The 19,021-nt window shown below is 44.1% G+C and overlaps 2 protein-coding genes across 2 annotated transcripts; both read right to left on the reverse strand.

Annotated features, from left to right (window-relative positions):
- Window positions 1–6,470: 6,470 nt before the first annotated feature.
- Window positions 6,471–9,062, reverse strand: cxxc5b (CXXC finger protein 5b). The gene is made up of 2 exons (XM_080773243.1): window positions 8,926–9,062; window positions 6,471–8,074 (listed from the first exon to the last, which is right to left on the reverse strand). Exon 2 carries the CDS (start codon window positions 7,891–7,893, stop codon window positions 7,006–7,008), a length of 888 nt encoding a protein of 295 aa, XP_080629369.1. The 5' UTR covers window positions 7,894–8,074; window positions 8,926–9,062; the 3' UTR covers window positions 6,471–7,005.
- Window positions 9,063–10,473: 1,411 nt separating this feature from the next.
- On the reverse strand, window positions 10,474–17,283 carry LOC308322499 (CDGSH iron-sulfur domain-containing protein 1). Its single transcript, XM_080773784.1, has 3 exons — window positions 17,111–17,283; window positions 13,460–13,662; window positions 10,474–11,415 (listed from the first exon to the last, which is right to left on the reverse strand). Exons 1-3 carry the CDS (start codon window positions 17,202–17,204, stop codon window positions 11,326–11,328), a joined length of 387 nt encoding a protein of 128 aa, XP_080629910.1. The 5' UTR covers window positions 17,205–17,283; the 3' UTR covers window positions 10,474–11,325.
- Between the last annotated feature and the right edge of the window lie 1,738 nt (window positions 17,284–19,021).

Raw genomic sequence — 19,021 nt, forward strand, 5'->3', positions numbered from 1 at the left:
CATATGTTAACATTCATTCCGCGTGTAGTAGTGTACCTTTTGGGCCTGGCAGAACTCACGCTCTACGTGTAAAATTCAAGGCCTGGAAAAAATAACAACAAATGGAGGCAGACAAATAACAAACAAACAAAAAAGATTGAAAGATTCCGAGACGGACACATCATTTGGAGATGTTGCGGCTGTTATTCACAGCGCCAATCATGCGGTGTCCATTCAGTGGCATGCATTAAGGGGCTAATATAGTTGAGATCAAACAGACAGCATGGCGGGCCGATTAGTGTGCAGTGCAGCAGACACAAGAGTGTGACGACCAAGGGAGACATAGCAAATGGGAGTCAGGTCACGGGAAGCGCTGACTGTGTGCCAACTCAATAAAAGCCCTCCGCATTCCCTCTGTACCTCCACACCCATCAGTGTCACGACTCTGGCTCCATGGCTGCCTCTGTGTATGTGTGTATGTGCACGAGTGTCTATTGAGTGTGGACATGCATACCTCTATTCATGTGTAGTGTGTGTGTGTGTCTGTGTGTGCGTGCGTGCGCGTGCATGCATGCATATCTCGAATCATGTGACCCGACACACGGGCAGTCATGCACCCAGTGTGAAAAGCCCAGCTATATATAGCAGACCAGTGTTGGGTTTCCCCGTAAAGCATTGTAGGAGTCAGTTCATCTGCGTCCCATAAGAGGCAACATGTTATTGGGGAAACCCAGCCTAGATCTAAGTCATAATGGCCATTTTTAAACCCATCTAACATAGGCGGAGTGATGTGCTGTTTCCCGTGCATAAGCATGCCTTTGTTCTCTTGCCCATTAGCCCCTTGAACAGCGGCCTTTTTAGAGGGAAATAGATAGGGGAGGGGAGGAGGCCCACCACCATGGCCTGCTTTAAATGTATACTATGCACGTGATACTGACAGTACATGTGGAGTTGGTGTGGAGTCATGTACAATTTACGATTTAGGAAGGCAAATGCCTTCCTAAAGTAGATGTTCTTAATCCACAGCGATTTATAGTAAGCAAGGAAAACACGAGGTAATACCTCAAATGCATAGAAATATCTAGTATCAAATATTTTCTCATCAGTCTAAACAGTAGCCTATAATATATAAAAAATCTATAATCTGTGCAATTGAAACTACCAGTATACACACTAGACCAGTGGTTCCCAAACATTTTAGCCTGTGACCCAAAAGAGAAATTAGATCTCCCAGGGATGCAAACTAGTGAAAATAGCATATCAACAAGCTCACAATGCGTCGCTTCGTACCGTGTTATGAGTTTGTAGATCAGCTATTTTCACTACTACTTAAACATTTCTTTTATAATTTATGTAATTTCTTAAATATTTCTAGATTGAATTACTGAAAAGATTATTGAATTTGTTTTCAAATTCTTTTGGGAACGTTTTTTGAAAATGTTTTGAAATGATAATAATTAAAAACAAAAAGGGACCCATAAAAATGTGTCCGCGACCCGGCCCACTGTTTTGGAACCTGTCCATTAGACTAGACCAGTGATACTCAACCTCAGGCCCGCGGGCCACATCAGGCCCGCGGGACCATTATGACTGGCCCACCAATGAAAATCTAAAAAAAAGAAGGAAAAAAAATCTGGAAAATGAAATAAAAATAAATAAATCTGAATGAAGTTCTTTAATTACATTATTATAAGTAATACTATTAGAGTTGTACTATTACTCGAACGAAAATAAAAGCTTGGGTGGGGGGAGATGCAATGCAAATGAAAGACATGTACTGTGTATCCCTATTCCCTGACATAATTTTATAGCTAAACGGACAGAATTCTATTTTATTTGAATGATGAAACCCATGAAATTGCGGAAATTGTAATTGCGGAAATTGCGGAAATGGTGGAAATGGAAATTGCAGAAATTGCGGAAAATGCGGAAATGGAAATTGCGGAAATGGTCATTGCGGAAATTGCGGAAATGGTGGAAATGGAAATTGCGGAAATTGCGGAAATGGAAAATGGGGATATTGCGGAAATGGAAATTGCGGAAATGGTAATTTGCGGAAATTGCTCTTCAGTTATAGCTATCTATTTTCAGGTTAATATATGTTGTTTTGTACTAATAACGAAGTAACTCAAGTTTTCAAATAAATGTAGTGGAGTAAAAGTACAATAGTATTGGAAATTTGCAATACTCCAGTAAATGTGCAGTTACATTACCACTGATTATAGGTGGATATGCTATAGGTGAAATAGATCTATAAGCTTGTGTTGTGAGCTTGTAGATTGGCCATTTTTGCTACTTGATGTACAACAAAATAAGGTTTAAATGGTTAAATACAAACACCTTATGTGTCCAATATAAACCAGTGTTCAATCAAACTTGATGAAGTTTATGGCTGAGTGCCTTCTGAGTGATACTCTACACACTATGTAGTCAGATGTTTATTATGGCTGACGGATTAAATGAGGCTTAGCCATTTGTTCTGTGTTGCCTCCATATGAATAATAGGTTGGTGGACATATTGTAAATCGCTGACACACGATCTAGTGATTGTTGTTTTAATCTTGACATATAGCGAGACAGTCGCCTTCATGCCCACTTGGCCCCTTGCTGCCATTACTTGACTGTTTCCTTCAAAACAGATTGGATTTAGCAAATAGAGCATGGAAGCTTACTGCACAAATGTCAAGAAAACATCTAGATGAACTTTACAGAATTAATTAAAGTAATTTACAATTAATTTAGGGCTGCAGTGTCTGTCGGACATCTAACCTATGACCTTTCAGCTATGGAGCAGTCTCTCTAACCACTGACCATATAGTACCCTGTTATGTCAAAATATGACAAATCCCATTCGATTGCCCAAGCAATCATTTCAATGCATGGCTGTCTAGCCTATAACATTATTATGTGAAATTACTGACCACCATAAAATAATACAACACCAGTCAGTGAAGAGCTGACATGGGCTAATAAATTCTGATCCTGAGGTCCCAGAGTACAGCTGTATTTTATTGTACACACTTAATTAGGAGTAACCTATAAACCTGGGATCAGGTACAAACGAATCAACGACATCCACCAACATTTGTATATGCTCCATGCAAACATACCAAATTATACAGATAAACTACTACAGTTTAATGTATTCTGTATCTGTATGTATTCAATTGTAACTCAGAGAGTGTACAAATGTATCCCTGGCTAATAAGACTTATATGGCTTAATTATAATTGCTATAATAACTATAATTTAAAATTATTTAAAACACCTTAAATATGTGGTTGCTCACAGGGCTATAGTAAATTACCAGACTTTATTCATAGAGCAACCCCAAAAGGTTTTGGTTTTATTATTTCGCCCCTTGTGATGTCATGTGGGTCAATACATCACTATCATCATCATACTGTAGCCTACTTTACAACCGCATTTTCTCAGAATTGTGAATTTTCGAGTTTTAGAAATAGTTGATCTTTAACTCAATAGGGACAACTCCTCTCGCAAGTTGATAATGTCATTTGTCCATGTGTGGTCCAGTAGTAGGGATTGTGCTAATAAAATGTGAAAATAAAGTATTTAATTAAATTATTAGGAAGTATTAAGTTGTTAAGTTGAGGGGCGCTAGCCCCTCCATACAAAAGCCATGCGGCTTTTGAATTTACGACATAAATTGTTTGCCAGCCAAGTCTATGGACTTTAATGTTTGTTTAGGGCAGTAAAGGATGACCTAAGACATCATGGCCAATATAAATATATCTTGCGCCCCTCACTTCACACTCACTGTGTGTGTTTAGTACAAAGTGAATGCTGACTAAATGCACACCGACAGTAATTGACTAGTACAGTGCTTGAGAGGGTGCAAATAAACAGAGCAGTGATGAATAATGATTGTAGTCCAACAGATTGTATCACTGTTCTTGCCATAACTCAATATAAATAAACATAATGTGGCAAACAAACAGAACATTGTATATGTTACCCTGGAAATGCCAATCAAAATGTTATTGTATGTAGAGTTAGCTACCCTTCAGAGTATTTACAGGAGAAATTAGTTTTCGTCTGCTTTACTCGGTTTTGTAGAAGTTTTCATAGAAGTATTTGGCCTGACTCATCTCATTGAAGTACTTTGGGGGTAGATTCATGCAGATCATTTTTTACTTACAAAAGAATACAGCATATTACCAGTAGCCTATTTATATTTTTAAACCTTTAACAGTTAGGTAGTAGGTAACCAAAGTCAACGATATGTTTTCCTAAAGTCACTGCCCCACATTTACGTTAATCCTAATACCATGGGGACATACACAATAACATTCTCAGTGTTCACTTATAACTGAACATGTACAAAGAGATAAATTATCACAGAGGAGTTACTGTGCGTATCACACACCATCCCAAAAAAATCATAATGCGACAGGCAAAACCGGGTGGTCTGACCGACTCTGACTGGCCCATGGGCCTGCCCAGTCCCAGTGTATTAACGCTGTCTTGATGGCGAGGCTCGTTTCACTGCATCATTTCAACAGTGTGTCTGGGGCTGCTGCTGCTAACATATGTACCTCTACAGGGGTCTGTGACAACACGCACACACCTCCTGAATCTGGACAACGCATCCATCATTAACCCCATACCCTCCCCTTCCTCGCTCTCTGTCTTGCTACGTTTCAGTGTCTCTCCATCACATCCCTCGTCGTTATCTTCCATAGTCAATCTCTCTCGCCCTTTGTTTGGCTCTCTGTCTCTCTTCACCCCCGCTGTCCATCCCTGTGTCTTTCTCATCACAGCATCTCTTTTTTCTCTCTGTCTCCATACCATTCCTATTCTCTTTCCCCTCTTTCCATGTTAGTGTTCAATGGCCTGCTTTTCATACCCCCCCCCCCCCCCCCCCCCATCACCACCACCACCATGGTTTCACTTGCTTTCTCTCCTCCCTGTGCCTCTTCCACTCTTCCACCCCCTCCCCTCCTGTTTTCACCCCCCCCCCCCCCGCCCCCAGGCACCTCTCCCCTCCCCTCCGCTCCGCTGTGTACCTTCCTCTTTCCCTCTCCGTCCTTCACCACACCCCCCCCCCCCCCCCTCCCTCCTCCTCTCCCTCTCTCGCTGGATCCGCTTTCGGCCCTCCCTCCCACCCCTCTACCACCACCCTCTGTTCTCTCTGCCCCCCCACACACACTCAATTCCTCTCCTCCCTCCACTCTCTGTCCTCCACTGCCCCCCCTATCCTCTCTTCTCCCCTCTCTCTCTCTTTCTCTCTCTCCTGCCATCTTGCAGGCCAGTGGAGCCAGACTGCAGGCGTTCAGGGAGTCACTGAACCTGCTGGGCAGCGGGTGACACAGATTTCCGGTGTGTGTATGTGTGTGTGTGAGTGTGTGTGTGTGTGTGCGTGTGTGTGCATGTATGTGCGTGTGTGTGTGTGTGTGTGTGTGTGCGTGCGTGACGGGAAAGGGAGGGTGGTGGGGGGGATTAAGCTCCAAATCACTAGAAAGGCACCGAAGGGGGAAAGGGGGAAAAAGCCACGGATCCAAGAATTTCAAATTCCCCTTTGTCTCAGAGAGGAAGAAATACTAAACTGTGGACTTTTACAAAAAGGACCTCGTGTCTCATTCAGCAGGAACATTGTAAAAGCATGATGTTAGAGCTCACTGTCTTTCTCCATGAGTTGGCAGGGTCCTATGCTGGCTGGCGTGCTGTGCTTTCTCTCTCTCCCCCTCTCTCTCTCTGACAAACACACACACAAACACGCAATCCCCCACCCCCACAGATGCACTCACGCACACGCACACATGCACACACACACACACACACACACACACATACACACACAGCCAGGCACGCACACACAGTCCCTCTGCGATCCCCCCTGACTGAAGGCGCACAGGAAGTGCAGCCGTGGCCCAATTATAGCGTGACACCTCGGGCCGGCCGTTGCCATGGTTACGCCTTCCCTGCGGTCCCCTGGAGTGTGGCGCCGAGGAAGAAGGTCTTATCACATCAACCATCGTTACGGCAACAAGCAAAAACCCACCCTGCAGCCGCGGCCCGGCTGGCTCTCTATACTCGCCCACAGGTTTAGCATGTGTGTTTGTGTGCCTACATTATGATATGAATGTGAATAGAGGAAATTGCATCCGTGTGTGAACAGCGGAGGGTTTATTAGTAAATTGTTTGTGTGCAAGTCAGGTAGTTATTCGTGTGTGTGTGTGTGTGTGTTTTATATGAAATTGCGTGTGTGCAGCGTGAACTGGACTTGCCAAAGCTGGCATGTAGGTGTGTTTGTGTCTATGTGTCTGTGGGGTTGTGATAAGGCCGCGCTATTAGGTGACTCATAATCCAGGCAGGCTCACAAGCACATGTGTTTACATCTGCACATACACATTTTCAAAAGGCACACGTACGCACACCCCCAAACAACATACACATTACACACCCAATAATACGATATAAATTACCCCCATACACACACACACAATATAAAAGCATCTTACAGACAAATACATTGTTAATTTCTTCTTTTATTTCAAAAGGGCAAACAGAGCTATACAGTACGAGTTGCACATGAAATAATTTAGCTTATGCTTAACTCATTCATCTCTTAGTGATGCAGTGACGTCAGAACAACAGAATCAAAACTCCCCATTGAAAAACAATTGTTTGGCTCCTTTTTTTTCATTTTCTTTTTTAAGTTGAAACACAATACATCCAAACTGGAAAGGGATGTTAAAAAAAGACATTATGTTTTTCCAGATTATTTACAGTATATTTACATTTTGTCATCGCCTAAGTGTTGACACATTGGTTTTTCTCTTTCTCTCCTAGTCTGAGCCACTGATTGTCAAAAGAAAGGATGGGAGCGAGTGTGAATATTCTCAGAGCTGCAGCTCCTCAATTTTGACGTCAGATCGGACGATCTTTGTGCTACGTTCCGAGCATTTTAAAACACGGCCTCCTGTATGTTCAAAACTACAGGTCCTTAGCAAATCAATCCAATCGGGAACCCCTCTGAAAAAAGTGTTGCTGTCACATATGTCCCTATCCATCCAAGGCTCCACTGCTCCTCTCCTGTGCCAGACCCAATGTAAAGTCGGATCCCCTCAGATCATACCCGGGGACCCTGCCCTCGAACCCAGGGCCTCCCGGCTTCCTCTTCAGCTCCTCGCACTTCCTGTATTTACAGATCTGGTGTCCCCTCTTGCGATTGCGGCAGCTGCTGCACTGGTCGCAGTTCCTTTGGCGCCGACACGGCACACACTCGCCACACCTCTTTCTCTTCCTTCTCCCTCCGCCGCCCCCGGCCAGGGACCCGGGGGAGTAGCCCTCGGCCACCAGCCCCTCTATCGCCTCGCCTCCCATGACCGTGTTCCTCCAGCGGCCTCCCCCCATCTGGAAGCCTGCCAGCGGGAACAGGGCAGGGCTGAAGGGGAACCAGGCTCCGAGAAAAGGCTGGAACTCCGTCCCGCAGCCCAGGGAGTCGTCTTCCTCCTCGTCGGGCCCCGAGCCGCTCCCCTCCCCGCCGTCGGCCTTCTCCCCCCCAACCTCCCCTCTGGCCGGCTGGCTGCTCTGAGGGCCGAGCGCGGCCTGCTCCGTGGTCGGGGTGAGAGCCAGCAACCCTGCCCGCATTAGCAGCTCGGCGGCATGGGCCAGGTGGAGCCCACTGGGGGACTCCCACATGTCAGGCCAGGAGGGGGCACGGCGGGGCTTGTGGTGCGCAGACTGGGTTGAGGAACGCTGCTGGGCCGGGGAGGGCTGGATGAGGCCTGTGACGTCCATGGCTGTGGAGGGGGTGGAGATGTAGTGAGACAGGGTGTATGGGTGAGTGGAGCGCTTCAGGCTTGGTCTCAGTGGTGCGTTGGGGATTTTAGCGCTGCTGTGGGCCTGGTCGGAGGAGGAAGGCCCAGCGATCTCTACAGCAGTGGACATAGCAGTGAACGTGCACGTGTGCTGCGTATCGGTGTGTGTGTGTGTGCGGAGAGGTAAGGGAAATGGGGATTGAAGCCGATGTGGGGTTGACAACCGTCCCGCTGTTACTTCAGCCAAAATGGCAAGCCTTGGCCTGTGTCCCTATTCCCATTCTCCGCAGCAGCTTCAGAGTCCTGGAGAGCTGGAAATGAATGGGGGATGGAGAGAGAGAGAGGAAGGTTAAGAATAGAAATGTTGGAGGGAGGAAAATAGAAAGAGAGGAAAAGGGGATAGGAGACTGACAAATGTTTCCCTTAAGCTTTACCCTTGTTAGAACATTAACAATGTTTCTCTATGAAAGAATGGTAAATAAAATGTATATGTTCAATGTTTAGAATATTCTACAAGTCCCAGGACAAACATTAAACAGGCCTACACATCAGATTGCATGCTTTGCCCATGATTTCCGCACACAAGTGGCAGTATCCCTTTAAGAATTTCACGGTATATCAATGCAATCAATAACAGAGCGACAACAATATGCAAAGATATGCGCATATGCGCAGGTCAAATGTGGAGCGCGCTTTTCAAATACATTTTGACGACTGCTGTTATGTGTGCCAGCCATAACAAAAAGCATAGTCGAGGAAGGACACACAGATCGTGGACCATAGAAAAAATAGGTTGTCTTTTGTCTGGTATCGACGAGGGCGACGCGAGGTGCGCAACGATGCGGTTGCTGGGCTAAAAAAAAGAGACTAGGCAACAGTCCTTGTTCACATTTGTTGGAAAAACTGTTAAAGCGATTAATAGTTTATGTATACTATTGTGAAACGACGGGCCAACAACTCGCCTCCTAGCGCATGGATCGATTAGTCATTCCACATAATTAGCGTTACCTAAGAACGCGGTGCGACCAACGCGATGGCGAGAGCTGACCACAGTCCGAGTGGTCGTTGCGACACGTCTCTCTCTCTCGCCGCGCGGAGAAAGAAAGCGACCGCCAGACAACACCGAATCGACACACGGTAGTATCAAAACGCGTCTTCTTACCTCGTGATGAATGTGTCCACGCTCTCCCATCGACGATTATGGCCAAAGTCGCGGAACTATTCGTGTGAATCTAGCGCATATTATGGACGGCGGACCTCCTGTTTCTTCCACCTCTCTCCGTCCCCGCTTTTCCCCGCGGAGGGTATGCAAACACACTTCACGGAATTTGGGGGCGTCGCTCAAAATACGAAGTGGACTCTTTTGCTACTGAAATAACAGCGAACCTCCGACCCCATAGTAGCCTCGTTGACAGCCTTCCTGTGATGTACTCAAGTCAAACATTAGCATTTTCATCTGATATACAGTCAAATGAACCAATTTAATTAATTGATTAAACTCAAGAGTTTACACGTGCATGATGGACCCACAAGGCTCAATATCTGAGTTTCACATGGATAAGTAAAAATAAAAGAAAACACATGTCACTAAATGTACCCATTAAGCTTATTGAAAATGTCAATTAAATATAACGATCTATACGTTGGGTTAACAAAATGTAGAAATGCAAAAGTGCTATAAACAAGTAGGCTACAAGCTATTAACATTACATAAATAGTAATGTAGGAAAATAATAAAGGACAATCCTAAGCTATTACATGGTGCAAACCATATTGGGGGTTGACATGTTGAAGAATATTTAGGCATATCGACTTCTGTAGTGGACCAGTGAATATGTTATTATGTTGCGTGTATTTGTGACAGCTATACATTTATTATATTCAATTATAGGCTACATAATTAAATGTACTAATAGGCCTACATTAAATCGTTTTTTAACGGGCCAAATAAGAACACATACAGTCTTAAACTTATTAGTTTACAACTCTAGTGAGTAGCCTTATACTCTATATATTCCCATTTCTGGCTGGCAGACAGTAGTATTGTCGGAGAGTTTTAGTCACTCGGACTCGATTGATCTAGGTCTAGAGACAAGGCCAGCAGTGGTACGTCTCCCCTCCCTTTTTAGAAATGCACCATCCTGTCTAGTAGGGGCGACTCCTTAGAGCCGGATAATAGAGTCCAGTCCACCTCTTGTGAGTGTCCTCAGTCTTGGCTGCGTGCCAGATGCATCGTGCGTGTGTGTGTGTCACTATGGGAGCGGGGCTCACCATAATCGCATACACTGTCTGGTCTGGACTATTTATGAAGACACAGCGTCTTCTAGCGGCCACCGCAAATACTGCCACATCTTAAAATGGCCACTGGTGGTGGTGGACACTGCAGCATAACGGCCTACTCACCACTTCCTCCAGAGCAGGCAGTCCAAAAGGCCTCACAATGAACAGCCTGGAACCCTCTGCAGGGGTCAAACAGGGCTAAACCTGCTGGGTTTACGCATTTCCCTTGATCACATGGTAGTCCCAACACATTTCCCACCGCTCTTTTTACATTTGCTAGTTACAACATAATGGTGCAAATAAATTGCAGTTGAATCACATTTAAATGTTCGATTTAGATTTTACCCATTGGTCCCCAAATCCCGATTTGGCCCTGCTTTATCGAAATGTCTTAGTGGAAACACTAAAGAGGGGATAGCAAAAGTTCTGAGATCTCAAGAGACAACTTTAATTCACAATACACAGAACAATGAATAATTTGTCATTAAGTCAAAACAGCATGCAATAGAAAAGTAACTCTGATGGAATAGCAAAACATTAATCAGCAGACATTTAGTTTGAACACTTTACAGATTAAATAGAACATTCTATTCACAGGAAGCAGACAGAACCAGTGTCAAGAGGACAGTGTCTCCCACTCCTTTTAAGCCGAAAATGTGCGCAATATCCGGCTTTCATTAAGACCACCACCTTTTCATCCGCTTGGCTTAGCAGCTTTTGCACTTTCAGTGCAAAAATAAAAGGGATTTCTGTAGCTAGGTCTAAAACAATGTGATGCTTTAAATTTTAATCATAGATGGTAGAACTGAACTCATTGAGATAAATACGTTCCTCGTCATTTCTCAACCACCTGCTCTGTACAGAAGGTGGGAACACAGATGTCAGACATGAATGTATGATGGCACATTTTCACCTCACAGCATAATCAGACAAAACTTTATACAGAGGTCAGAGTGCCACTGCTAAATCAAATACTTAGACTGTCGAGACACATTCATTTGTTCACGCCTGAATCTTATTTTTTCAAGGTGAAGAAGTTAAATAAGTGCGGAATGTATGGGGAAATATAATACTTTTCCAGCATTTTCCAAGTTCAGACTCTCCCACATTCTGAATGAATTAGAAATGCAGCATTGTACACAAATTGGCATGGGTTCTGGGACGAAGAACTATTAAGTGATTGTATTATCACACTGTGACCAGTGCCATGACACTGAGTGATTGTGGCTGAAGCAAAGAAAAAGGCGATGGGAGGATAGAGCCCTCTGGATAGATGGTTGGTTTAGGCATCCTTCTTCTTAATGATGAGCGGTCCAACGTTGTCGCCCGTTTCCTCGTTGTGCTTGGTATGGGCACCGTCACAGTATGGGAACTGCAACGAAAAACGTCTCAGTTACTTGTTCTCATTAGGTAAAGTCCCATCTCCTCGGAACGGCAAATAAGCTACTTGGTCATGACACCAAAATCAACATGGTGTTAAACACGCCTTTAAGGATATATTGTCATATTGTCATAATTGCACAAAATATAGAAAAATGCATATACCGGTAACGCCAGGGCTCCACCGGACGCGTTGCGTCTCCGTCACGTCCTGCTCGCGTCATGACAACGTCACGCTAGAGGTGCTCCACCGCAGGCTTTGGAAAACTGCGCGTCAGCAACATTATGGATAATGTATTGTAGGTACGTGCGTGCGTCAAAAAACGAACCGGGGCAATTTTTTTTGTCACCGAACGCAAAGCAAAACGCAACGCGGGCAGTGGAGCCAGCCTCCATTGATTAAAAGGGAACATTCCCAACGCAACGCGGGCGCGTCCGGTGGAGCCCTGGCGTAATTTAATGTAGAGCATTTAGATGACATTACTTGTGTGTACTATAAACTAACACTGGGCAATGTGTATTAGATTTACTTCTCAATTATTTTTCTTAATGGCACATTTTCCTCACCAACTGCCCAACATCTATTCATGGGTGTGATTTGTAACCCGTCATTACAACAGTGATTCTACACAACCAAAGAATGCCTTTGTTAGACACCTTTAGCCTTGGAGAACCCTCTACTGCAAAGTGCAATTGAATTTATTATAGGACATATTAAAAGGTTTTATGTAGATTTCTGCAGTGTACGCCTTTGGAAGCATATGAGGTTATAACAATAACATTTAACTGTATTTCGTCTCAAAAAAGTCTGCTATGTCAAACTTGGTGCCAGACAGTAATATGAAGCCCTTTCCCACAGGGAATCTAAAGCATTGCTGGATAATAAAAAAGGTGTAGTCATTCATTCACACATTGGTCTCCTCTAGGTGTCTCTGTTCCAAAGTTGAACGTTAGCGCTATAGTACGAGCATGAGGCAGCTGTAGCACGTGAGATGATGACATTATGCATTTGCAACAAACAGAAATACTCCACTGTTTATTTATCTCAGTCATGGTTTCACAATGCAGTTAAACATACAAAATTAAAGTTACAAATTTCTATAGGGCCAGAGCGTAGGGAGGAGTTTCGCTCAGAACAGGTTCGCATTTTCCTGACTACCAGTAGGCTATAGTAGTAGGCTGCTAGGCTACATTTTATAAATAATTAAATAAACACTATACGGTTTGGGTGTCAGCTGACAAAATAACAACCTTCAGCAACATTCCCAAATAAAATAAAAAATATGTATGCTCTGCTCTCTACCTGTCAAACGAGCATGACAGTGTAATCAAAATAATAATGGTCAGATTATTTATTTACTGCGGAGAGAACACATGTTTGATCCCTCTCTCACTGGTTCCATAAGGATATGTCCACATGTCTTCTCGTCAAGATGTAAACATTGAGAACTGTTTTGACATGAGCGGAGGGGAGGCGGCTATCAGATCAGAACACCCGAACATTTTCTAATGGCGAATAATAAGAATACCACCGTCGACCCAGAGCCATAGAGTAGAAGAATTGTGACAAGTCAAAGATAGGAGAGATGGAAGATTGTGTACTGCAGTGACAGTATACACACCAGCGTCACTGACAAGCAAACTTACAAACTGGCAGCCAAGTAGCCTAGCATCCTACTAGCCTACATGTAGGCAGGAAGATGGCGCCCAAATAAGGCAAAATCCTACCGAACGCGTCACTACTATTTCTGGAGCGCAATTTGAGGCCAGTGCCTTTCTCACAGGACACCAAAATGTTAAGTTACCAGTCGATTACTGGCTTTACATATGGGCTACCACTGCCTGAAACGATGAGGGGATAGAGGCATGTACACAAATACGACGGGCACGACAGCTCTCACTTCCCAGTGAGTTACGAGTTCAAGGTAGAGGAATCTTTGGGAATAAAATAAATCACAATCACAGTCATGAAACAGACCAAGGCCTGCACATATACGCAATCACTGACGACATAACACTTTGCTCCAAGGTCTGACCTTCTTTGATTTCCAACAGCGGCAGTAGACAGCCTTAGTGCCGATGTCCTCCATATCAAAGCTGTGGACCACTTTGGGGCTGTCTTTGTTGATGCATGTGTTGACCTGGCCCTTCTTACAGCTGCTTCCGCTCAGGTACCGACTGACCAGGAAACCTCCCACAGCTGCCACCACCGCCACTGGGACTGCTACAATTAACTGATCTGCAGAGACAGGTTGGAATATATCAAACAGTTTCGATTTCACAGACAATACACCTACTACCCCAGCGCACTATAACCGAGCATGGTTTTAATGGTTTAGGAGTTTGAAGTTCTGCCTATGAACCGGTCCCAAATCTGCATTCAATTACATTAATTTGAGACCTAGGAGGTGGTAGTAATTCCTATGTAGAGAAGAGATATGCCATCAGTGTGCTTGAACACATTGCTCAGGCATTATGGTCGTTTTGTTTTGTTTGTTGGATTGATTGAAGAGAATGGGCGGGCGGGAGCTGAACAGCCGCCCTGCACTCAACTCATTGTTTGAGTAGCACACACACTACACATGATTGTTACATGAATATTAACACTATAGTCCAAGCCATTACATATGAAACAAATGTAATTCATCTTTACAGCTAAAACAATACTGCTTGGTTGGTATAGTAAAAAACGGAAATACGAGACTCAAAGCTTGTTCTCTATTCATTGGCAAATGGGTTATGCATATGGGTTATTGCAACAACGCTGGTTAACAAACTGCCCTCGGGCGCTTTGGTCAAAGTTTGGTGTAGAGCACATCAAAGCCTTCTACAAAAACCTAGGTGTATGTAAAGATGATTTTAAACTGACAATGGTAACAACTGAGGAGGTACTTAAAAAAACAGAGTGCCCTCCAACCCCACAAGGCCAATGGCCATGACAACATTCCCTCCAAATTTCTCAGAGACTCGGCCATCTCTATAGCTCCAATCATCACCCACATAATAAACTTCTCCATCAAAGAGGGACAGGTCCCCCACGATTTTAAACTAGTAACCCCCCTGCACAAGAATGGAGCAAATTAGACCCTGGCAACTACCGCCCTATTTCTATTCTTAGATCCATCTCGAAAGTGATGGAAAAAACAGGTTGAAAAGTATCTTGCCACAAAAAGATTAATGTACAAATTCCAATCCGGCTTCAAAACATCCCCCTCCACTGACATATGCCTCCTCTATTTGAGTGACCACATCAAACACGAGGTGGATGCTGGCAAATACTGCGGCATGATCAAGCTGGACCTCCAAAAAGGCTTTTGACACCGTGAACCACTCCATACTGGTTAACAAGCTAAAAGCGATTGGTTTTGATAGCACATCAGTGAGCTGGATGCAATCCTACCTGGAAGGGAGAGAACAGATGGTGGAGGTGAACAGAACACTGTCCCAGTGAGCTGTGGCGTTCCACAAGGAATCATACTAGGGCCTTTACGAACAATCTGCAGGTTAAAAAGGCCCTCAGCTCTGAACTCTGTAGTATCTGCATCTGGCTTGCTGATAACAAGCTATCTTTACACCTGGGAAAAACTGAATCCATTCTCTTTGGATCAAATAGTAATCTCAACAAGGCAGATGGCTTCTTGGTTAGAGTGGGTGACAAATATTATCACACAAAAAGATGAAATTACCTACCTAGGTTCCATCCTGGAGGAAAATCTTTCCAGTGATAAAATGGCCACCAACGTAATCAAAAAAGTCAACCAAAGAACAAGATTCCTATACAGGATCTCCTTGCTGGTCAACAAAAACACCTTGAGACCCTAACAGGAGCCATCGTACAAGGTTTCTTCGACTATGCATGCACCTCTTGGTACCACAGCACTTCAAATGTCCTTAAAACAAGGTCCAAACTTCCCAAAACAAACTGGTCAGGCTACTACTTGGCCTCACTCCACTCCCCGAACCCACCTCACCCCTGCCCACTTTGACAGGCTGGAATGGCTTAAGGTTGACGACAGTACAGCATCTTGCAATGGGTCTGGTCCACAAGATTCGATACACCGAAGATAGTTACCCATGTACCTGTCTAAATACTTCCTTAATGTCAACACCAGAGGGAGTTCAACAAACCATGTGCAACCCAGATTCGGCACAAACAAGGGACTACATTAATTTCGCTCCTATGCCACCAAAATGTGGAATGCCCTACCAACAGTCATTAAGACATGCAAATCCTTTGACTCTTTCAAAACCACTCTCAAAGGGCACCTACGGACGGCTGCAATTCGAAACTGGCCCCCGTAAAATATGAATGCCCCACCCACCCCTTTTCCCCCTCACTGTATGTTTTTTTCCTGTTATTTACCCCCTCTATGATGATTTCCTGTTTTTGGCTATATAATGTTATGATGAATTGCAAAAGGTGGACTTTCTTGTAAACAAGTGTATTGCTTTATTGGGTCGTCCACTCACAGTTGACAGTTTTTGTATCGAGTTGTGCTTGAAATGTACTGTAATTCTGCAAATGAATAAATACTTAGTTCAATCAATCAATGCTTTCATGGTTACATGGAGGACCCTTATATAAACAAGTCTCAGTGCTTTGCCCTTTTCTGGTTTTATCCTCTTAGCAGATTTTGTATTGACTTGTACTTTCCTGGAACTGTATCCAAACAAACTTAATACAATTTTCAAATCGATCAAACAAACAAACAAAACCTTTGTTCGAATACTACTCAGTCTCACACAGAGTGAATTTTTCTTACTTGGATCAAATCCCACCAGAGACCCTGGTCTACTTCAGTTTCATACTGTCGGTCTAAATACAAAACAATTATGAAGGGGTGTTGCTTCCCACTCTCCTGTACCGTTATGTGTGAATTGGATTCAAATTGGAATAAAATTGTCCTTCTGAAGCTCTAATAGTCACAGTGCTGCCACATCACATGATAACTAAATCGTACTGTGCACAGCCACGTGATTTCACCATACACATACTGTGTAGCAGCATCGGCTTTCCTCTAAAAACGGCGAATGGATATAAATGATTGATGCTCCCTACCCCTACCCCACTTGGCATCTCTAACTGCCTTGTCCTTGAGATACCAAACCACAAATTAGTTCCGTGATGGTTTGCCAAATCAACATGACGCATGGTCAGGGATTATTGGTTGTGCAAATGCAATGCAAACACTTGTTGGGCGGATTAGGCTTTAGATTATGGGTAGTACAAACCAAAGATTTTACACAAACCAAAGATCTTACACTTATTGTAAGTAAGGTGCACCTGCAGCGGATACGTAGGTGACGGCCGAGAGCAAGTCTTTAAAATAGTGAGTGAGTGTGCACTGTGCAGTGACACAAGTTGTAACACAACCCATGCATTTAAATTACTGGCCGGTTTGCTACAGCAGCTGAGCTGACCAAACAGCTCAGTACTTTATTTTAGGGGGAAACGTAAATAATTGCTTTTTGGACCTTCATTTACAAACGACTGGTATCATGGTTTGGTTTATGGATCGATATGATCTCCATTTCCGACATGCAGATTGCAGACATCTGTTGTACATTACTCAGAACATTCATCATCATCTTTAGGCTATGATTACACCAAGCTGCCTCCAAACAAACTACCGGTAGGTTAGCTAGTAGCAGCATTAGCTAAGAAGTTATTTCGTTCAATACGTTACCTTTTGATAGCCGAAATCCCGAGCTTGGTAATGCAGGCATCGACAGCACTGGCAATTCTGGCATTGGCAATGCAGATAAATCTGGAGTTGTCATAGTGTTCTGTTATGCCGGGTCTAACTGTTGTGTTGAACAAGGTCAACCCGGTGTGCGTGTGTAGTGGTGCTCTGATCTGAACCCGTCATCACGGTTAACTGTAGCTGCAGCAGCCAATAAGAACAGGGGAGGAACACCGGAACAGGGACCGGCGCCTCCCAGTCCCAGTTTTCTTTTCGCAGATAAGTAAGTCTGGGACCGAGGCTACTCCCACTCCCAGTCAGTTGAGGACAATCTGACTATTACTGATCTGGGATCAGTTCACTTTCCATTCAATACAATCACATTATCACAGGCATGAGAAAACATACGTTTACATTGCCAAAGCAAATATGATACGAAAAACCGGCGTAGAACGGATACGGACATGCGCGCGTACCGGATACAGTAGAGCTGGTCCATTAGCAATCATGACAAATGTGATGAGGTCAGCACATTTTGGGCACATTTGGGCAAGTGGCTGGCTGCTCTTAGCCCAAGGAGTGTATTTTGTGCAAAACTAATGCTTGGAATGGATTCAAATTCATGAAAAACCCCTAGTTTGACATGCTACTTAAAGCAAAAGGAAAATTACATTTTGCCAGCCATATGATGTTAATGGTATTGGTAGGGTCACAAGAAACCCCTATAAAAAAGATTGCCCAATACTAACAGCCGGTCAGAAAGTGGATTCATGAATGTATGTATATAGACCAGTAAGACGCGCAAACCTAACTCTATGGCGCAAACGCGGGAAGCGAACGCAGCTGAGACCCTGCAGATCATGTCTGTCTGTCTGTCCCGCTGTTACTGTATATGTGGACCTGGCCCCTTTTGTGCCCATATATGGAGCTGAGTGATTGCTGATGCAACACACTCCATATTTGGATAGCGGGACAGACAGACAGACAGACACACAGACATGATCTGCTAGGTCTCATTGCGAACGCAGTGAGCACTTACTACGAGTAAGACGCGCAAACGCGGGAAGCGAACGCAGATCGTCACCATGACTCAGCCATAACCATATAAGGAGTCCCCAAAGCAGCTATACGTCCAAATATGGAGTGTGTTGCATCAAAAATCACTCAGCTCCATATATGGGCACAAAGGGGGGACAGACAGACGGACGGACGGACGGACACACAGACATGATCTGCTAGGTCAGACTCATAGTAAGTGCTCACTGCGTTCGCAATCACTGCGTTCGCAATGGGACCTAGCAGATCATGTCTGTCTGTCTGTCCCGCTATCCAAATATGGAGTGTGTTGCATCAGCAATCACTCAGCTCCATATATGGGCACAAAAGGGGCCAGGTCCACTCAGCTCCATATATGGGCACAAAAGGGGCCAGGTCCACATATACAGTAACAGCGGGACAGACACACAGACAGACATGATCTGCAGGGTCTCAGCTGCGTTCGCTTCCCGCGTTTGCGCGTCTTACTGGTAGTAAGTGCTGACTGCGTTCGCAATCACTGCGTTCGCAACAATATTTTAGACTATATACCAAATTTCCCGCTTTAAACAAAAGTCTGTCGGCTGCCGGACTAATACAGTTAACACCAATTGCATATTTTGGATGCTCCCCCTTTTAACTAAAGTTTTACTTAAAAATAAATAAAACATGTGTTGTTGGAACAGAACCACCAACAGAGGGCAACCTCACCTTTATCCATAACGCATTGTGAAGGCATCACAAAAACATACATGGTTGAAAATTCTTTGTACATATTCTACAATCCTTCCCGATTCCGGTTTGTTTGCTTACTCATTACTTATTACACAAGTGCGTGTTTTTAAATCCATCTTGCTTTCATGTTAATTTTGATAGATA

This window comes from Protomyctophum bolini (assembly GCF_963924005.1).
Source record: "Protomyctophum bolini genome assembly, chromosome: 10".
NCBI classification, from domain to species: Eukaryota; Metazoa; Chordata; class Actinopteri; order Myctophiformes; family Myctophidae; genus Protomyctophum; species Protomyctophum bolini.